This window comes from Lichenostomus cassidix, chromosome 1Aa (assembly GCF_008360975.1).
Source record: "Lichenostomus cassidix isolate B80296 chromosome 1Aa, HeHo_3.0, whole genome shotgun sequence".
NCBI lineage: Eukaryota > Metazoa > Chordata > Aves > Passeriformes > Meliphagidae > Lichenostomus > Lichenostomus cassidix.
Genome location: NC_139480.1, coordinates 44983284 through 45005596, shown reverse-complemented (window position 1 = coordinate 45005596; position 22313 = coordinate 44983284). Strand labels below are relative to the sequence as shown.

Here is a 22313-nt window from a genome sequence, read left to right as displayed (position 1 = left end):
TTAATGTTAACATCAACTCTCTCTTTGTCCTATTATTATAAAAGCAAATCATCAGGAAGACTAAGTTATTAGTCACCAAAGATGCTTCCCTCAGGCGTTGACCCTCCTTAGAAGGCTGTCAAAAAAAATCTGTCATGGAATCCTTCCCTCAATTTCCCCTGGGTTTCTCTTCTCCTCAAACTGTCCTCCAGTGTTCCAGTCAGAATCAGGTTTTCAGATTCTCCTTCACAAGAGAACAAAAGTTTTTTTCATCTTGATCTTCCTGCTTTTCTCAAAACACATTTTCTGCCTACGTGATTTAGAGCATCACCAGTAGGGGTGCTGATACTCCAAAGGTGTATTTATCATATTTGAGCAATAGAATATGGGACCATGAATGAGTTCTAGAACGAATGTGAAAGGCTTTGCTGACATTTAGATTCAATCAGATTTTGATTTCTGAAAACATATTTTTTGCTCTCTGGAAAAACTGACTTTGATAGAGTATAAGAAGACTGAGCTTAAATAAGTGATTTAAGTGAGATTTGTTTATCACAGTCGTATGTAGATATTTGCCTGAGAGAAAAGATAACTGAGTTAATAAGGGAAAAAGGAGAATCTATCCTCAATCTAAACAAGAAATACATAATTCTAGAACTTTTTAGCTTTTGATGTTTCTGCATGTTTGAGATGGGAATTTCTGTAATATTTTAGAACTCCTGTCATTATTGGCAGCAGGTACCAATACACGTTTGATTGTGCTTTGCAATAAATACTGACCTCAGAATAAATGAGTATTCTACCTGCACATCAAGTTACAAGCAGTAGAGGAAAAAAAAAAGCCTGTTTTTTGTATATGCCTCAAGTAAACACTGATTTAATGTCTGTTCCATTAGTGTAAGAATAAGGTCATGAAGCTTGGAACTTGCAGTGAAGTGATGATCACCATTTGACAGGAAATGCATGAGAAAAGTAAGAACCATATGGGTATGTCTCAGTTGTTTTCTGTAGTGAGTGGAACAACATCATTTTATCCCAGTGGTATAAACAGGAGGTAGAGCCTACTAATCCATCAGAGCTATGTGAACTTCCACAGGATCTGTTAAGGGGTGGAGATTAAATGTATGGTTTCACTATATTTTATTCTATCATTCCTTTGTTGTTGAATATGTAGTTACTTTCATAGAAGCAGCAGTCACGCCTTCCTTTCTTTGCTCCTTAGTAAAGGTATGGAAATGATGCTAATGGTAAATAGTGTGCCATGTTTCACAGGGCAGAATGACCACCCGTGATAAGCTAGTACAAAATGATGCTTTCTTTAAAACTTCTTTAGTAGCTGAAATTAGAACATTGGGCAGTTTTGGACCACTTGTTTAATTTCATTTCTAGTCTATCCTAATGGCAACAAGCAGATTTATTTTGTAATAGGCATATAAAGTAGATTCAGTATTTTTTTCCATAAGTCTTCAAATAGTTGACCACTCGTGACACAGAATTTCATTGCATTTTGTTGAAATATTTTTTCAATCCCTGTGAATAAGCTTAGCAAGTAGAAAATTAGTAGAAAAATATGTTGGAACAGATTCCTACACCTCTATAAAATATAAGACCTTAAATAATTCAGTTAAGGGCAACTGCCTGCTAACCATGCATTAGAAAAATTTGCCCATGTTGATCAAGAGCATGCTAGAAATGCATGCCTTAGTTTTCTGCTACTTTATTGTATACTGGAATTCTTGGCTGAATTCAATGGTATAAGTTTGTAACCTGAGATTAGAATCAGAAACCAGATTTACTTGGCATGTCATGTCATGTGATGCGTGTGTTGGTCTTTACACCAGTTTCTTTACTTTTCCAGAGAAACGTGAGGGTTGAATAATTTACACAATTTTTGAGCATCTATTTTCATTTCTCTTCTCTTGGCATCTGTTCTTCCTAAGCTTAAATTTCAGTTTGGTGTCATGAGGGAAAATCTCAGAAGAGGCTCTTCAATTTTATTTGCTTCAATAATTATTTGAGATTAAGCAATTTGCATTAATACTACCACTATTGTTTTTGTTGATATTGGTGCTCTGCCTAATATCTCTGAAATATGGACTGTTCACAATCTGCGAAGAAGCAGGCCCCAATACTGCCCCAATACTTTTTTTAATATTAAAAATAATATTAAAATATAATGACTTTTTTATTGCTATGCTGGTCTTTTAATTATTAATAGTTGCTTACTTATGGGCATTGGAATATTTATTGTCTTGCCTTTGTCTCTGTCAGTCGTGTTTCCTTTAAGAAATGTAAATCATTTTAACAGATCATAATCACTTATTTAGTCATTGATACTTCGTAAGAAATACAGTGTTACACAGGAGTCATAGATGAAAGCATGTTACTGACTGACTTGTTTGTCTGTATTTTATAGGAGCTTTAGGACAATACATTATGACTGGCTGGAGAAAGAATTTAAATATTAATCTTCAGCTACTTAGGAGTGTATCTGGGAACCAACATAAAGGTGTGCCTGTATTTCAGTGGATCTGTATGTGCAATGTTGAATCTGCCACAGGCAAAAGGAACAATATCAATGAGTTAGTAGAGGAACTGTCCTACATCTTCTAATAGTAGTGGTTATTGAAATGACTGCAGTGACATCACTGATGTAATTATAAAAGCAGCAGCTTGCAGTATGTGAGCTTCACACTGGCAGATTTTCCTACCAGCCGTAGCAAAGCCTTTGTCTTCCTATTGAAGATAATTTTGAGTGCTGCCTCCACCTGCCGTGTAAATCAGGCTGCACTGAGAGTTGTAGTCCAGTTGATAGCATCATGAATCTCTGACAGGGTGTATGTGTGATCTGTGCGATCCTTTTTAACGCCTCTAGAGGAGTCTGAGCTCTTGCTTGTGCTTCTGAGAACAAAGGATGGATTACTCTTCGATTGATCTTCTCCAGTTAGGCCTTCAACTTTTATAGCCTGCTAAGACATTTCAACTGTCAGCTGTTCTACTGTGTTGTGTTTATATTATGTTTAGTACTTGGCTGCCAGTATGGCAAACTGCTAGTAATTTGTTACTGCTGGATCTGTAAATCATGTAGTAAAAATGGTCTTCTGAGCTCTTTTGATTATCCACTCTCAACCAGCATTCATCTTCAGATGACTAACTCCGTACTGTATATAGTTCTTCTTTAGATTGGCTCTGTCTGTTCAGGTATGATTTTATTTTATGTCCTTTATTAAGCCAACAGTGACTTAATGGAATAATAACTGCATTTTCAGTAACACGCTTTTACCGAGAATATGTGTGCTAAATAAAAAACTGTGCACTGGAGGAGTAATAAAGTGGTGACTTCTGCCTACTCGCTTACCACCTGATTTTTTCCCCTACTTTAATTTCTCTTCCTTCTGCTCTATTTCATGACAAACAATGTATTTTCTATAAGTTTCATCATACTGCCACCCACCTACCCACCCTCTCTTTCACAATTTTAAAAAAGGAAAAATGCATAGTTTACAGCTGATTTTCATGGCAATTGCATTGCACTGAGTTTTTTAAATGTTATATGATAACAACCAGATAGTATAGGGCTGTTAAATACAGAGATGCCTCTGTAGCTGATCTCCAAGTAGTATTTTCTCTCTGAGACATTTAAAGCCAAAAATGCTGGTCATTGCTTTGAATTATGCTTTTTTTCCTTTATGCAAGGGCAAATATTCTGTAGGTTTTAATTCTATTTAATATTTTAAAAATTATTAACACTTGATTTAGATTTTCTGTGGGCTCCTATGCCCTTCATTATCCGTTTCTTCTTTTTCATCTGGTACATGAGTTTTTCAGTGAGTCACATTTTGGAGTGAGTCATGTGCATATTGATTCAGGGAGACGCGTAAGTCTGTTACTAACATGAGAAATCCCATTAACTTAATTGGAACTATTCGTGTGGTTAAACTTCAAGAGTCAAAAAAAAAGTTACCAAATTCCTGCCTTTCTGCACAGCCTATATTTGTGTATACCCTTTCTTCATACCAACTTAGATCAAACATACTATGCCTGTGGGATGGAAAACCATTCCTAGAAACGAATTTCTGTAGCAGAGTGTCCTTGCAGTTTGTATAGCTGTCTGGATGGATTCTGTTTTAGTTCTAAGTTCTGCTAAGTTCTTTTTCATGGTAAAGTAAAGCACTTGAAGTGCTTTGATAGTAAACATTTAAAATTAAGTATGCAAATAGTCTGATTTATTAGTGTTAGGTACATGCTCAAAATTGGACAAGTGTTTAAAACACAGATCCACTTTATTTTAGCTAATATTGAGAGAGAGAAATTAATTTGGCAGTTCAGTCCTGTGCCAAACACATATATTAGAGTGGAGTAAGTTGTGGAGGTGCCCATGTTTCAATACATTATAGAGAAGTAGCTTAATCCATAGATTAAACAAATAGCTTGTGTTAAATCACAAAATAAGCTGAGTTGATGGGACCCAAAAGGATCAGCGAGTCCAACTCCAGGCTCTGCACAGGATATCCCCAAGAGTCACACCCTGTGCTTGAGAGTCTTGCCCAAATGCTTCTTGAACTCTGCAGGCTTGGTGGTGTGACCAGTTCCCTGGAGAGCTGTTCCAGTGCCCAATCTGGGTGAAAAATCTTTTCATAATATCCAACCTAACCTTGCCTTTGAGGGAGGCAACTCCTCCCAGTTTTGTTTCATCTGTGAACTGGATTAGTATTCCTTCCAGTCCTGTGTTCAAGTTTTTAATTAAGATGTTGAAGAGCACTGGGCCAGGGCTGGAGCCATGTGGAACCCACCCCACCAAGTGACAGGTATCCAGTCTGATGTACCCCATTCATTTATAACCATTTGTGTCCAAACCATGAGCCAGTTGCTCACCCATCGTGTGATGTGTTTATGCAGATGCTGTTTCAAACAGTTCAAATTAGTTTAAGACAATGATGTTCTCGGTATTTTTTTAATTCGGAACAGCACATATTGCAGCTTCAACAGCTAATACTTCATCCTCTTAATTTCAACTGAAAAACGAAAAAGTATTTGCTTCCCAAGATTTTTAGAAATGAAAATTCTATCCACACCAACTACTATATAATTCTTAGAAATACTGTTGTACTCCAGTTAAATTATAGTTGCTGAAAGCACTTAGCCATCCATTCTCTGCAATTTTTTTGATTTATTGAATCCTTGAATTGTCACTTGGTAAAATTAGGCGGAAGTTAGAAAAGAGTGAAGATTGTTACTGAATTACATTGAGGTGTCTTTTGCTTTGCACTTGAGATATATGCACAGAATGTTAGATTATTAAATGGGAGAGTCCTGGTAGTGGCTTTTATGTATAGATGAAATACTTTTCATATGAAGATCAGAACACTGAGTTCAAAAGCTGTTATGTTTACTGAAGAATTAATTAGTCCAGATTAGCCTTTCTAATAGTAAATGCCTGTTGATGGATCAGTTTTTCTTTTATGGTTATTTAGCAAATGAAAAGCTATCTTAAGACTTGAAAAATACAATTCTTTTAGCAATAGGAAAAAAGGTATCTTCTTTTCAGTTTATGCCTGTTATTTTCTGATTAATTATTAAGCTACTAGGTTTTTAAATCCTGAAACTTGTTTTATGTATGCTTGCATCCTTTTATGAGAATAGTGCAAAGATTCAGAATCATCTTAATTGTCATTGTTTATGTTGCAAGGATGAAGGAAAAAATTCAAATGTATTGTTCTACTTGCAATACGTGTTCAGATGTACTCATTTTATAATCTCATTTTTACTTAAAATTTTAACCTTATTGAGTATGTATTATACTTGCTCTCTGGTTCCAGGGTGTATTTCCTGCATAGTCAACTCCTACTCTGGAGACAGAGTGATTAATTTTGGGGTGCTCATCATGACAGGTGTCAATAGCACCTGCCCACTGAGGGGCAGCAGCTACACAATCATGTAGTTTTCATCATGTATGTGAATTAGTCACGTTTGCCTAAAGTTAGTACATTTTGTGTTTTTTACATGTAGTCAACTAACTTGACTCAATTTACAGGAATTTCTTTGCAGTGTCAGACATGACTGTGATCTTGAATTCAAAGTGTGTGACTGCTTCAGATATGTTTCTTTTGGAACCCCAGTCAGAAAATATCACAGGCAGCTGGGCTGATGTGCAGTGGTGTAGAGATCAAGATCCCATGTGTTTGGGACTGCTAGAGCTGGGATTTGCAGAGTACTTAGGCACATATACCAGTAAAAATAGGATGGGAAACAGAAAAACATTAGTAGGGAGAAGGCCTTGGCGGATATGGGAAAGGTGTGCCCTGGTTACCAACACCTTTCACTGTCTGTGAGACACAGGATCTATGTCATAACCCTATTCAGGATCCTTACTGAATCCCAGAAGGTCACATTTGCTTAATGCAGCATCCTGCTCTGGAAAAATAATAACTGATGGTGTTATATTTCGTGGCCAAATGCTCTTTTTCTCTTTGTCTTCTGCATACCTCAGGCATTTTCCCCTGGGAGCAGCCTGGGCAGCAGCAGGGGGAGCACTGAGAGCGCAGAACACTGTCCCAGCTCTGCTGTCCCTGGCTTGACTGCCTCAGCTGCTGGGGACAGCCACGGCAGAGATCAACCTGCTTATCCTAATTTATAGTAGATATCCAGGAGCAGTTTCCTGCTCTATTAGTTTCTAGTATAAGGTCAAAATTGAATGCTAGATAACTCACAACGTAGGTACATGTCTTTTGGGCCAAGGAAAGTCGGAGGCACATCTGTGTTAGGATGATAGAAAATACTTACATGTCTGACAAATCATTTCTACAGAAGAAACTTCCTATTGACCTCATTGTTGCAAACTGAGTGACAGCATTTGGCTTATCAAATGTCTGGTTGCTTTCTACCTCCTGTAAACAGAAGGATATTGCCTTCTGGATTTCATCTTTGCTGCTCCATTTGGAAATCTTGTTTTCTTACTAAGATAAACGATAAGTTAATGTTTGTGTCTCCAGAGCTATGATGCAACAGCAAATTGTAAATGTCCTATTATTTTGTATCTCTTTGCTGATGGTCTTGTCTAGCAGATACTGTTTGAAAGGGTATGTGAAATACTTTTGCAAATAGAGGATAATTATGAAAAAACAGATACAAGAAGTAAAGATTTTGATATTTGGTTTCAGGTTTCACTGAAATAGTACAGGAAGAGTCTCCTATGTGTTCTGAAACAAGGGAATTGACTCATATTTTTCCTAGCAGTGGCTGCTTACAAACATTAAGGCAGAAAACAGACTAGTCTTCACTAAAAGCTGAGAAAAAGAGGGATTTAAAGGAAAAACGATGTTCAGCATCATTTACTGTGTTCCTAGAGAAACCTTGTCTAGGTAATAAAGTCATATGTTAGACAGGGAATAGTTGACATCTGTTAAAAGGAAGGCCACACGTAAAGATATGTATGTTTTATACATGGTGTACAGCTGCTCAGCTGTGAACTCAGTAACTGTAAGTAATAGCTAAGAATAAAGCTGCTCTCTCCTTCTCTTCTTGTTGACCTTTAAGAGTAGAACAGACTTTTGCTGCTTTTTCTGTCTATATTCATCATTCTCTGTTGACAAATATTGGCTTGCCCTGTTAGATCAGGGTAGAGATTCCAAGTTATTGTGATAGACAATCTGATATACATACATGTTTTGGAGGATAGATAGCTTCTTTATAAAGTGCCCTTCAGGCTGAAGTATCCTAGTGGGCAAATTTTGCCTTTATGGATGGAGACATGAAGAGGAACGCTTCCGTACCTAAATTTTCAAAGACGTGATTTAAATGCTCATTAAGTGTGAAAACAAGAGGTGATGTCATAGGCACAATGGAGTCTGAAGAAAATTTGCCACTAATTTAAGTGGTCCAATGTCCTTATGCTAGATCTTACCACTCTCTTACTGCTGTATCATTATTATTCTCTTTATTTTTACATAGAGAAATGTCTTTGTTAGCTTCTTACTACTACGAGCAATGTCTAATACTTAATTCAGTGTTCCAACAAAAACCAGAACTTTTAATAAACCTTTTGTTCCCTATTAATATCTTGCAGTTTCTCTACCAAATTTTCCTTTTGCATATCATATCTAATATAATGTAAGGTTTTCTGTGTGTTTTGTTTGAGAATATATGTTGCTTATACTTGTGTCTTCTCTAACTCGGGCAGAAGTGGCCTTATTGAAGCTTAGTATTACAGTTTATATTGACTTTGCCATTTCATAATGCCTGTTTCAAGTAATCAATTAACTGTGATTTAGATGACATTTTAAAACTACATTTATTGGGGTGTTTTTGAAACTCAAAACAGGCATAAATAAGAGGTTCTCAATTGTATCTATTTTTCTGTAGTTGATGGAAATATCTTCTACTCTATTTATTTATTTATTTTCTGAGAAGTGGGCATAAATAACTTTGGTTTTACTAAAGCTATCCCTGCAGGGCTATTTCAAGGCTTCCCAGTAGCACACACAGAATTAGATTTTCATGTTCAAAGGATCTCTAAGGAGGCAAAATTAAATTATACAACAGAACAGAAAAATTAGGGAGTTCTGGGAAAGGAATGAAGACTGTGAAAGAGTAGCAGGAAACTGTGTGGTCTGGGTTTGGAGTTTTATGGGTTTGTGTGACAGTCTGAAGTCTGTGAATTGATTGTAGATCTTTCTCTATCTTGTTTGCCTGCTCCAGACGAATCCCTCTCCCCAGGGTATGCAAATCCAGTCTATTGAATTTGGGACACTTGTGTCTCCCCTTTCTTTATTGCCGCTATTAACTCCTTCCTCCTCTTTGCAAATGCAGCTCTCTTCCCCTGTGGTAATTCCCACATGTCGCTTTATCCCAGTTGTCTGGGAAGAACTGGGCTTCTGTCAGCAGGGATGGGTGAGAAAGGTGATGGCAATAACTATTTCTTCACCCTTCACTTAGATTTTCCCTAATGGTTCCTTTTTAATGCTTTATTGGTAGCAGAAATCTGGGCAAGTATAAAAAGAGCTAACCCTGATCTGCAGTAGTCTGTAAATTAGTCTGTGTCCTAGTCATACCTGCGTTGTCTAGTTGCATGACAGTATGAGTCAGTTTATTCCAATCGCGTGTCTAACGAACTCTGACATTGACTGATCCTTTTTTGAATGATCAGGAGATCTGACTATATACTTCCCACTTCCTCTCATTCATATTGACATTAAATTCCTGTGATTCGCACTCTATCTTAGGCTATTTATATAAAATACATTTAATAGAAATATACAACTCTCCTTCTGCTTGTGTATTTTGCTTTTATCATTCAATAACTGTTTGGCATGGTTTTTTTTCACTCTGTTCCTGTAATGGCTAAATACTCATGTGATGCCCCTTCAGTGAGTCTATTGCAATTCATCTTTCTTTACTTGTATTGAAAATTTCTCACTTATAATACTTGTTTGTGTTTTTTACCTTTGCAAGGTACACTGACATTTTTATATGACTTTTTTGTCTTCATTTACTTCCATTGGCTTGTAAGGTCACAGAAAATGTGTGTTACCTGCTTTCCTGTGCTGAGCACTGCTGCAGTTCTTTGCTTTTTTCTCCAGGGGGCAAGAAGCGCTTTATTCTCTGGTACAGCAATTCTGAGATTTAAAATATAAGCGTAGGGCAGCCACTGTGGAAGATGGTGTCATAAATGGAGGGGAAAGACCTGTAGTTTGCTTCCTTTGTCTATGCAAATACCTAGCAATAATAGTCTTTCATGACCTACACTCTGCAGAATTAACCCAATCCTTTTAATAATCAGTGTGAGAATATTGGTTGCTATGGCAACACATTCTGTGGTACTACTAGAGTGTCAAAATAACCTAATGAAATACCATGCTAAGAATGTTTTAGAAATCGACTTTTAAAATAAAAAGTAAATAAATCCACCTAACTTGAGAAGATATGGCGAGATTAATGAAATCTGCAACAAGGGGGCAACCATTTTCTAACCGAGGGGGAATCAAATTAATAGAGTGAGATATATTTTTTTCTTTTCTTTGATGCGTGAGTTGAGGTAGAATTTAGAAATATTTTCCCTGCCTAAATTAATGGTACACCAACAACATTTATATTAAGAAGTTGACACAAGAGTCAAGAGTTAAATGATCCTCAGGTGTTACACAATTTGAGTTAGTGCCTGTCTGTATGATGCCTTTGCCTCTCTTAGAGTTTCGATCAGCTTGTGTTCATTTTTAAAACTGCTGCTTTTCTCTACTTCTTTTCCCTCCTACTTTTCTTTCACTTCTCTATTCCCTAACTTGCAGCAGACTCCATGAATTTCTTTATTCTATTGGCTAAAATAATCCGCAGTTAAGTGCTGGGGTTTTAAAACTGATTCTTACATGGACCTCATAGCAGTGCTTTAGAGTTACCGTTACCACTAGATTAGTAGTTGTGGTCAGCCATTGTCTCAAACAGTGTTATTCTAGTCAAGCAAAAATCCAGCCACTTCTGAAAGAAACGTTCCTAAGACAGCATTTAGTATCTGAATATCAGGTAGGCTTCTCAAGCAAATGTGAAACAGGCTAGAACCGTTGTTCTGTATTCCAATTTAAATATGGACAAAGAATTAAGATTTAAAAATTACTTGGTTTTACTTGTAATAATCTTTATTGACATGAAATTTAAAAAAAAAATTGATTACTGGGTTAACTATCCTCCTTCTTCTCCTGAAATTCATAAAAGTTGCCACTGCAATTCAGTTGGGGTAGACTATCCTGTGTAGCAAACTAACATAAATGTATGGGAACTGACGACTCTTCCATTTTGTGTCTGTCATACAAAATTAGGATACTGGTTTTAAGCAGAAATCAGTATTTTTCCCTTATCACTCAGATCAATATGTAAGTCACAGTGCTCATAAGTGAATGACTATTCCTGATACCTTTCATCCCTTCCAAACTATGAAGCAAAATAACACAGGTCATTTTAAAATACATCTCTTGCGTACAAAATAGCTAGTGCATTTGTTATTGGTAAATATAATGCAAAAATTGAAATCTCATATTTTGATTGTTTGGGGGTTTTTTTGGTTTTTTTTTGTTTTTGCGAAAACCTTGGACTCATCCAGGCAAAGGTCAGTTTTTATTCTCTGTGGAATATCCTCAACTTAATGATATTACAGCAAATTTTGAAGTAAAATGAAATAGATATTGCCAGTTTGTTGATAATAAAGGCAACATTTTCAATGTATATTGTTACATTTAATTCACTCAATTTTAAAATATAATTGCAGATAGCTCAATATGCACCTTCCTTAGAAAGTATTATTTTCATACAGCAGCTTAACAGTTGAGTAGCAGTTTATCTTTTGGAATTTATGAATGGGACACTCTTAAGTTCATTACTTAAAAAGTTTCTTTACAATATATCACTGTATTTAATTTGGAAGTATTGTTTCTTTATGCACAGAGGCCTTCTTCAATGCGTTTGTCACCAAGGGAGGAAGAAGATGATGATGCAGGTGAAAACTCTTGTGGACCTTCAGGTTTATGGGAGGCACTGACTCCTTGTAATGGATGCAGGAACCTTGGATTTCCCATGCTTGCCCAGGTATGTGATTCCCTTTTCATCATAAAATTTAATAACTATGGAAGAGTTGCTTAATCTCTGCCTTAACCCTTGGAGTTTAATTTATAGTCTTGCCTGATTCCCTTCAAAACTGTTACTTTCACTGTTCATTTTAATGTCAAAGTCTGGTCCCAGAATTAAATGCTGAGGTTGGGTCATTGTGCTGTAATACATATGCATGTGAGTTTAATATGGAGCCTGATGTTTACTGCCCCTATTTTAGATAGATAGTTGCTGTGTTGGGTAGTTTTCTTCTCCATCTGGAAAGAAATTTTGAAGTCACATAGTTTCCTTTGGGATAAGTACTCTATTTTTGACTAGCTTCTAATTAATACAATGACATCTCAGCTACTTTATAGAATTAATTGGGGACATCATGCATAACTCAACTAGTGTAAGAATGTAGCCTAAGAGTTCTCTTTGAAGGTTATGCAAGTTAAAGAAAAAATCCCCAAACATTTTCAAATCCTCATCATAATACAGAAGAGAATAAATAGAAGTGGGTAATATATTAGGGTCTAAGTCCCAGCAATTCTTGGAGCAGACCAGTCTGCAGTATCTACCAAAGCATTCCAGCAGCTGTGTCCTGAACAAGTGATATTGTATTGCTACAGAACAGGATGATGCTTATTGCTGCCTCTGGGTCCCCCTTGTTCTCTCCCCCCACAATAATTTAGCACTCTCGTTTCTGTAACATTTTTCCTGCACTTTTTTTGTAGCATTGAATGAAGACCTGCCAAATTTCTGTTTAGAAATGTCTGGTTTTTTCAGTTGTATCCTTACTTGGCACTGCATTTAAATAGCCTTGTCAGATTCTTGTGTACCACACTGGAATTACATATCCTGTCTCACCACACTTCATACACTGTTGCTTTCATACCGTGACTGTACGTTTTATTCCATTTAAGTCTCATGGGACTTGCACCTGCTGGAAGTCAATGCTTAAGCCTTCCCTGCAGTCAATGGAAACAGGATACGGCAGCTAATGTGCTTGAATAACAACGAGCACTGCCCTGTCTCTTGATAAGGAGCCTTTATATTCCTTTCCCCTTTCTGTAGCTGTTTCCTACTTTGTACTATCCATCATTTTAGACATTTGGCAAAGTGCAGAGTTGTTGGAAATATCTTGATTTACAATAGGAGTACTGAAGTCACTAACTCCTCATTTTTAAGCTTTTCTTTCAAAACATATTTCTTAAATGGAACTTTTTGTATTTAAATATCACCTATGATTTAATTATTGTTAAACTTTCCTATAATGGCCATACATGCCTTTTTGATTTCCTAATTTTTGAAAATGTCTTTGTTTTCCTTGTCTCTTTTTTATGTAAGGTATGCATGAAGGGTGCTATAATATTGAGGAATGCCTTTGAAAAGTGGAATCAAGTTAGTTAGTTTGGTTAGTTAGTTTGTCTTTCCTATTTATAAAGAGAGCATCATTTCAACAACAATGTTTTAAGATAGTGATTCCTGAATTACTTTTATTCATTGTACTTAACTTTTAAGCTCAGACTTACGATATCTCATCTTTCTTGGTCTGAGAACAATAAGATTTTTGATTATGAGTACAAAAAAGAGTATGTTTATTATGCTTTCATTCATTATATGACAGATTGCCTTTCTAGAGTGTTTCTATCCATAAAAATTGAATACAGAGGTGTTTTGGTCTTTTGTTGATTTCTTCTTGTGGGAGAAAGGAAAGAAATTAGGTAGTGAAAAATCTCCAAATTATAAAACAGTAACTTTGGTTTTTATAAAGTATAGCCATCTCTGTATGCAGTCTTTCAAGCTGTTAGCTAATCTGTTGGATCTTTTGCATTTACTTCAGAATACAGCAGAGAGCATCTTGTTCTAAGGGATTGAAACCAAAAAGTATATACATACATTTTTGGATTAAGAACAGTATCTTGAACTGGTCAGAGAAATTGTAATAGATATTATGTGCAACAGCATGTTTTAAGTAAAAGTACAAAAATATGTTTCTGGTACTCATGTCAGGGCACTAATATCAGAAAGTGCAGACTTCATCATGAAGAAACAGTGGGATAAGGGTGTTTGACATGGTATCTTAAAATCCATACTCTCCTAAAGGTCCAAAAATAGGGAAGAGAGTCTCTCAATTACTCTTGAACACAAACGAGTTCATTTTGACACTTCTCCTTTAAAAATAGATTTTACAATTATATAAATATGTTGTGTTTGCACATCAAAGGTGAACAAACATACAGATTGATTCTTGCTTCATATATACACAGTCAGAGGCACAATGATAACATGAAATTCAGTTTTAGGTGAGATTATGAAAATGTCCATCTGTGACCCAGTGAGCTAACAATTTTCAGTATGCCAAAGAAGAGGGCAGTAATCTCCTTAACAAACTTGGTTTCTTTATTGCAGCTAGGGAAAAAAAACTTGTCTGGAGGTACTTCTGGCATGTGGTGTGTCATTGCTGTCTGTACGGTGCTGGGAAGTGTCATTTTAGAAAGGGCTGTTATGGAAAGTTCTGTGCAAGTTGTTACATCATTGAAAACCTAGCATAGCAGTAATAGAGGTATTCTCAGAACAAGCAACTCTTTCACAGTCTCAAAATTGGTGAACTACTGGCAAGACTTTAGAGAAAAATCTTTGTGTCTGGTAAAAATTTCAGAGTTTTAGAATACACAGCTGGATTTATGGAGATTGAAATTTAGACTTCTCTTACTTTAGCAGAGAGGGACTTCCATTTGTAGGTTGTGATTTAAGGTTAATTTGGCGCTGTTGCTTTGTTCTGGAGTTAATATGTTTTGGTAAAGCAGTGGAGTGCAATTTGAACAAACAGTTTTGGTTGAGGTTGAGTTTGCTTTATCAATTGGTTAAGGGGTGCAAGGAATGTGGTAAACAAATGTAGAACACTCTTGTTTGCCAGCAATAAAATTGTTTCTTGTTGTTAATCATCAATTTGGCAGTGCAGGTGAAATTACTGTTTAGCTCCTAATATATTTATTTTACCAAGTTTATCAGTACCGACATATATATTCACATTTTCTTGAGAATAAAGCAGCATAATCTGAATGTATGTATAGCATTTCATTTTCTTTTTCATGGATGGCGTAGCTTGAATATTTCCCTGCTGAGGGAAAACAGGGCCTGATGTACAGCGATAAATAGAGGGCAGTCTGCAATGTCACGAAGATGAGTGCTGCAGAGTCCTGTGTGATTCCCTCCAGTATTATCAGTTTAAGACAAGCAGTTCACACACCTTAATCTTGACAGCAATGCCAGCATATTTTTCTAATTGTGATGTAAAGTAATTGTGAGATAGGGCAGGTTTAGCTCTGTCCCATTTAGGATGCTGCTGGGTCAGCTGGACTGGACTACGTCTTGAATTGTGTTATATGCATAACTTAAAAATCCTGACAGTTATTCCCTGTGTTTGACATGATGACAGCCAGGAACGCCTCATTTGTTTAACTGTTACAAAACGAAAGTAATGTCTGTAAAGAGAGCAGTGTAGTTGCTATGGAAAAATTGAACTTTGATTCAAACGCCACCAGTATAAATCTTGCCAGTTGCCAGGAAGCACGGCTCTTCACAAAAATGTATGAGAAATTTGCTTAAATATTTAAATGCTGTGTTTCCAGCTTAGTGTCAATTTTTCATCTTTTCAGAAGGAATGAACTTTTGGGAGACCTTGACATTTTATTTTAAGACTGATCAACATTCTGCTTATATAACTCTAGGATTCCTAGTGGTAGGAGCTCCAGCAACTTTGTCATGGGTTCTCCTGTGGAAGAGAGATTTTCCCCACAAAATGTCTTTTTATTTAGAGGGAGGGAAGAAAAAGTGGATTCATAACTACATTTTTAGGAGATGAACTGTATGTAATACTGTTTCTTTGTGAATACAGGCTATGGTAGGAATATTTAAAGTTTGGAGTTTGATGCATCAATTAATAGGGTTGTATACATCATGTCTGCCTTCCAGAAGACAATTTTTTCTGTCTGTACTTTTTGTGAATTTTGAAAAGTATTTTTTAATGGGAAGAAACATTGTATACTGTTTGTATTGTAGAAGCTAGTTAAGGTTGTTCTGTAGAAAGCCTGACGTTGAAAATTATTATGTTACAATTATGTTTACATTTTCAAAGTAATTGCTGGATACATGAGAGATGAATAGGGTAATTAAGTAAGGAGCTAACTCAATTTTCACGCAGAGATCAAGTATATTTCTAAAAAGCCTTCTGTGCTGACACTTTCTGGAGAGATGCAGTATGACTCGATGTTGTCTCTTTCTGAAGAATTTTAATATTGGGAATTTTATTTGGCATTATTTGTTTTCATTTTAATACATTCTTTCAGTTTGACCTCTTATTTTTGGTTGCCTCAAAAAATTGTCTTAGATTTTAAGCTCAGTTCAAATGTTGTAGTAATTTTTTGAACTAAGATGCAGGGGAGGTAGTAAAAAAGAGGAAGTATTTCTCCTTTGCTTTAAAAAAAAAGAGAGAAAAGCAAAGAACATGTTTTTAATTAAACAATAATGGCTAAAGTGTTTCAACTTTGTTCTTCAGTCTTTTAATAACATTACCTTTCAGTGCATTTAGTGGAAGCACATTTCAAACTGGACTGTAAGAAAGTAGATTTGGCTGATCTTGGTGTTGAAGTTCTCCACAATTAGAAACAGAAAGTCTCATGGCATTCTCTGTGTTACATATTCTGTGTTACAGGGGAAAAAACCTGTCATCTTGTTTGGTGATGATATAGACATAGTACAGAAAGCTTTAGCCTAAAATATAGCTGAGTACAGATAGAAAGAGTAATATTGTTATATTATCCATAATATTTTCCTATAGTTTCTAACCTTCAGTGAAACATATTTTTTTTTTCTTCCTAATTTAGTGGATTAAATGATGAGTTTACTTAAATGGGAATAACATGGAAAGCTCTACTACCCATAAAAAATATTTCTGTTAAACTCTTGATTTGCAGTGTTGTCTCTTTTGAAGTAAGCTTAAGTCTTATTAGTAATTTCAGGAACACACCACCCACACACTGAAGCAGCTGCTGAAAAGTGCAATATGTATTCTGCCTAGAAAGAATCAGCAGGTGATGATTGTACCCTGCTGAACGGTGATAGAAAATAAGTATATTGAAAAAAATTGTGGCTTATTTTAGTGCTATGCTACATTTTCTGATTGTGTTTTAAGGAATAAAATGGAACGTTTTGTTCTTGCATATGGTGTGTATTGCATACCTAGCTTCTTAATTTCCAGTGTAAATTTGCAGTTGCCAATGGACCACAGATGTCTTGTGACAAATGCATTTTTACTGTGCTAGTTGTATAATCTAGGCAGCATTACATAGCTGTGTAATATGACCAGAGAAACTGTAATCTATTTATCCTTGGGTAGTTACAGAATTGACTGGTCAAGCTCCAGGAAACCTAATGGTTAAATTAGCTCTGCTTCAGCTGCAGGTTTGGATGAGATGACTTCAGAGATCTCCTTCAGATAATTGTTAACATTTATGTTCTATAATTCTCTGTAAGGCTATGTGACCTCAGATGAGCTTATGTCTTTAAAAATTTAGGACTGACTCTGCAGTTTGTAAATGACTGTTTGTGAAAGTCTGTCTGTCCCTGTCCAGCTCTGTGGAAATCTGGTCACTGCTGGGATGAGTTGTCTCTCAGTGTGATCATGAAACAGCAAAACCAAATGGGATGAGGGAGAAAGGAGAGAGGTGTCAAACTGTACTGGAATTGTTGACATATATCAGAAATAATCTGAAATATTGATGACTGTAGTGGTTTACAAGATGAAATTTGACTCCTATTAATGATATTCAAATTCATGTAGAAATTAATGTTGAATTGAACTCTGTCACATATCTAACTGAAACATGTCACAATTATAGTCTGGGAAGATCTTATATAGTATAACTATATTGCATTTTGTTGTATTGTGGTTTGCAATTTAGTGATAACCAGAAGACATACTTTCATGGAATGTTTTTGCTTTCAGTGCTGCCTGTCAAATTATGGGAAAATTGGAAAAAAAGTCTTCATGAATTGCACGGTGAATGGATGGGAATAACGCATAGCAATTAGTTTTGTAAATGAAAGAAGTTCAGCTTTGTGTTAGAAACTTCATGTTTGAACTTCAGCTGCTTCCTAACAGAAATATTAAGGCAGTACAGTGAAACTTGAAAATCTGTGTAGAAGTTCCTCATTAATCTGGCCAAATTGGGCTACTGTTCAGTACTACATTTTGTGGGGAAAAAGCCATCATAGATACATTATATTTGTTGTTCCTACCATAGTAACAGGAGGAAGACAGTTTATGGAAAAAAAGGCTGGTATTGAGGTATCTGGAGTTAGGAGATCAGTTGAGTGGTGATATCTGGACATGGTGATTACTACATGGATTTGCTACGCTGATTAGCCATGAGGTCAAGTTTTGGATCAGGTTGTGTTTTTGTAAAGAGCTGTTTAAAGGCACTTGACATTTTGCAACTTTTTTGAGCCTAAAAATGTGTTTTCTATTTTGTTTTGCTTATTTTTAATGATGTTAAAAATATATTTGAAAACCAAGCTAGTACTGGAACTGATACAAGCTATTACTCCCACTCTGAGAGATATTCTTTTTTTAGTTCAGTTTTTGTAGTATGGAAAATCAAGGCTTCATAAAGTAAGTCCATGAGAAGTCTGTAAAATTTTAGACCTGTTTTCTTTCCAAAGAAAAAACCTGACTGACAGCTGGACTTCTAAAAAGGACAACTCTCTAGTCTGTCACTGTGAATCCTGTCTCACTGTGCAAGAGGAATTGCATACCCTGGGTTTAAATTAATGTCTGGCCATTGTATTTTACTGAAAATTTTAGTACTGGTATCCATTATAGAGAGTCTGAAGATGAGATAGATCCTGAATCAACAATTTTCTTATGCACAAGCATTAATGTGCTCAATCCCACTTGGGTTTCCATACAATTGGGAATTTATAAAGAGATACCTTGTGTGTCCACCAAAATGCAAAACTGGTCTAGCACTAACAGTTTCTTAAAATCCCAAACTGATTCTTACAATTTTTTTCCCTACTAGCAACAGGTAATCAAGAAGAACTCATTAACTGGATGCAAAATAAAATGAAACTGAAGTTGGGGGAGTCTGTATTTGAGATATCGAATGGAAGTATATAAGGCTACATTACCTCATGTTTTCATGAAATGGTATTTTTGATTTGTTTCTGATAGAAAATGTGATCCACCAATTATAGTGAAACACTTGTTTTTACTTTAAGGTCTGTCAGGAAGGTGATTCAGCCAGGAAATAGGAATTTCATGTTTTATGTTTTTCTATCTAGAATGGTGTTAATCATATATATTGCTGTAGAATGGAGACACTCTCTTCACTTTCCAGAAGCAATAACCAGTTTCATTTCATAAAATCTACTATAATGAAAAAAAGTAACATTAACAGTATGGAGAATAGTTGTGTTCCTTTGGCAATAGGGGCAGATAGCTTTTTTTAAAAACCCATGTTATAAATATGTCTCTGTACAAACAATCCACCAGGCATTTTGCAATTTTTCACGATAAAAGATGTAACTGTGAAGATTTACATTGAGGTAAATTAATAAATTGACAGTATCAACCCAACTACATTATTTTTGGAGGTGTTATAATTTTATAGCATCCTAGTTTTTGTTTCACAATATCTTATACTGTGAAAAAGAAGGGAGAAAATAAAATCTTTGGGGAGTTTTGAGTCCTATTTATATCTACCTAATTTTGAATTTAACAAAATTGAGTCTATAACTCTCAGACAATGTTTTAACCTAATGGTGTCAGTACTTACAAACCACTAGGTTTGTCCCTAATAAGCTTTTATGATTAGCAGCTACTGTATACACATGGCAGTTCTATATACACATAAAGCTTTTTTAGTAAACTGTTGTAATCTGTTTGTGTATGGACAGGTGTTTAAATTGTGCCTTATTCAGACTGGTTTTATAGAGTTAGTATTTTTGCATCGTGAAAAATAAATATTGACAGCAGAAAGTTCCTTCAGAAGCCCATCTGGATGCTTTTGCTCCTTGTATCATTAAGGAAGTGTGTACATCTCTGAAGTTTGATTGATTGCTCTTTTCTGGGGAACAGGAAGCCACAGTGAGCCAGCCTGTGTCAGACATGAAGCAGAGGGATGTGTTTGACTACATGCCTAGTTTTTGGGCTGAATTTGGGTGCAAATTAAATACCAGGGCACTTGGAAAGGGTACACAGCTGACAAAGCAGAAGGTTTCCTTCACTCCTTTCTGCCCACTTCCAAAGTGGGCAGACTGGGTGTATCTTTTTTTTATCTCTTTTGAATGCAATAATATTCTATTGTAAGGTTCATGAAGAATTTTTGAGCTGCCTCTTAAGGAGAGCAATCTTAACGTCTTTCTCCCACAGACAGTTATTTCTCATCAGGTCTGTAAGATCAAGGAAGAGCTGTGCACACTCCACAGTTTTGGGTTTTAAGTAGCTAGAATCTCATTTTCAACCCAGAAATAGAGATCCACTGCCAAGAGTTTCCTGTGACTGGCTTTAGATGGTTTCATGTGACATCCTGGAATTGAGGAGCAAATTCCTTTTACTCACCAACACTGCTTCCTCATCATGAAATCATCAAATGATCTTGAGTTTGCGAATTACTTGAGTGTTTGTTAACTTTTAGCATTTACATTACTATTTTGAAGTTGAATTATTAATTAGGTGAAATATAAAATAGTTGAATCAGAACCTAGAGCAATAGAATCATTAGGGAAAGAGTTTTGCATGAAAAGTTTTTACCATCTTTTTTTTGTGAAACACTGACGTAGTAATTTGCTTGCATATGAAGGAAGGTCACACAGCATTAACAGAGAATACCTGTAGTAAAAGTATTCCATACAGCCAGTGTGACTGCAAACCTGGATCAAGACCCCTTAATTCTTGTTAAATAGGCAGGTGATTCTGTGGTAGCTGTCCCAAAATGGGAATCTTGCAGAGAATCTATAGAAGATCTTTTAAGTTCAAATCTTACTGAAAATTTGATTTAGATTCCCTTATAATCCTTACTCATTTAATTTTATATAACCTTCACATTCTGTTTTGTTTTTACAGTAGCTGGGGCTTAGAATCTGCAATGAATAAGCAGCTTATCATACCACAGAAATCATCATAATAACAATTAAAGCAGCAGAGCTGTAGCATAAAACAGTGGAATTTCTTGTTTAAAGAGCCATATGGAAGTAGTATGTTTCTTAGTGGAATTGTTTTCCTTCAGTGATGAGTAGTGAATTAAGTAATTATGTTCATGTATTGTCCTTATATTTCCATCTTAACTACTGAAGTTCAATATGGCCATATCAGCCTTCATAACATTGCCAAGAATATTGGCAGTATGATGAGATAGCACTGAGTAGTGGAGCTTTTTGTGTCCATAAAACTAAATATCCATGTAAGGAATGTTAGTGGGCTTTGGCACGTTTTTGGCCAGGAAACAGCAGATTTCATAGGCTCCCATTTAAAACTATTTTTCTGAGCTATGGTATGAAATAGAAAATTACTGGTTTCTTCAAGAACATAGGAGATACAGGCAACATTCTCTTAACTTGTGTTTACTGCTAATGTGCGTATTTCCTCAGTTGTCGTGGAATAAATTGTTTTACTGTTTTTAAGCACCAATTCTAGTTCACTGTATGAATTTACTATCCCTCCAATTGTCTCTTACTGTTAGGCTTTGTTTTCAGACTGCTGAATTACCTGCAGAAAAAGTTTATGCAGTACTATTTAATTAGGAAGTGTTAATTTTTACAAACTTTGCTTGCTCATGGGATCTTTAAAGAACAATTTCAAACTATTTTTTGTTGATTTTTTATGTCACTTTTCAGTTGTGTAACAAATAAAGGTATTATTCACAACAAAGGTTTTTCATTTAGATAATAGAATTCTCCATAAATTTAATATTTTGAAAAACATTTTCTTGTTCTTTCTGTTTTGCTGTCAGAGCATGTGTAGGAGAGATTTATTTTAAGAGTCCTGGCTTATGCTACTGCAATAATAACTTTTATAGCAAACATACTTAAATTTTTATTTCTTCAGTGTCAAAAACTTTAAACTTGGAGGATTTGCTGAAATAGCAAATGTTTATTTGTAGCTTCTATCAAATCTGTTGTATGTGGGATCAATTAATTGGTTTCTATTGTGCAGATTTGTCTAAGTATTTACTTGACTTCAGAACAAGATGCATGGGCAGAATATATTCAAAAAAGGCATAGATTATTTGTCATATATAATGGATTAACAAACTTTGGTGTTAAAGCTTTCTTTTCAAAGAAAATGTCTTCCATAATGTCTCATTTTAGTGATGTTATCTGCCCTCCAATCAAGTCAGTTTAGAGCTCTAGGGTTACTATTCACACAGTTGTTGTGTTTTGCCTCAAGATTTGTTTAGGTGCAATCAGTTCCTCTCTCCCCTTCACAGCAACACATACATTTTTCATTTGCTGGCACAGTAATTGATAGAAATTAAGCTGCAAAATGTGAGAAATGTGAGTCCGCTTAACATAGTGTGTAAATTGTTTTCCGCATTTGCTGTCAAATACTGACTTCACTTTAAGATTTCTCAATATCTAACATTTTCCATGGTTTCTGACCTTATAATGTGAGGAGTTATTCTTCATGTTTGCAGCTTCAATTGGAACTGTGCATGTAAGTTTAAAAACTATGCATTAGAGCATAAGCATCTTGC

The 22313-nt window shown here is 35.6% G+C and overlaps 1 protein-coding gene across 9 annotated transcripts in view; it reads left to right on the top strand.

Moving 5' to 3' along the window:
• ANKS1B (ankyrin repeat and sterile alpha motif domain containing 1B) overlaps nt 1-22313 on the top strand; it is a 397467-nt gene that overhangs the window by 83240 nt on the left and 291914 nt on the right. For all 9 annotated transcript variants that reach the window (XM_085047083.1, XM_085047078.1, XM_085047079.1 and 6 more), the window contains one exon: nt 11410-11550. In XM_085047083.1, coding sequence (XP_084903209.1) covers nt 11410-11550 — 141 coding nt within the window. The remainder of the gene's footprint in view (nt 1-11409; nt 11551-22313) is intronic.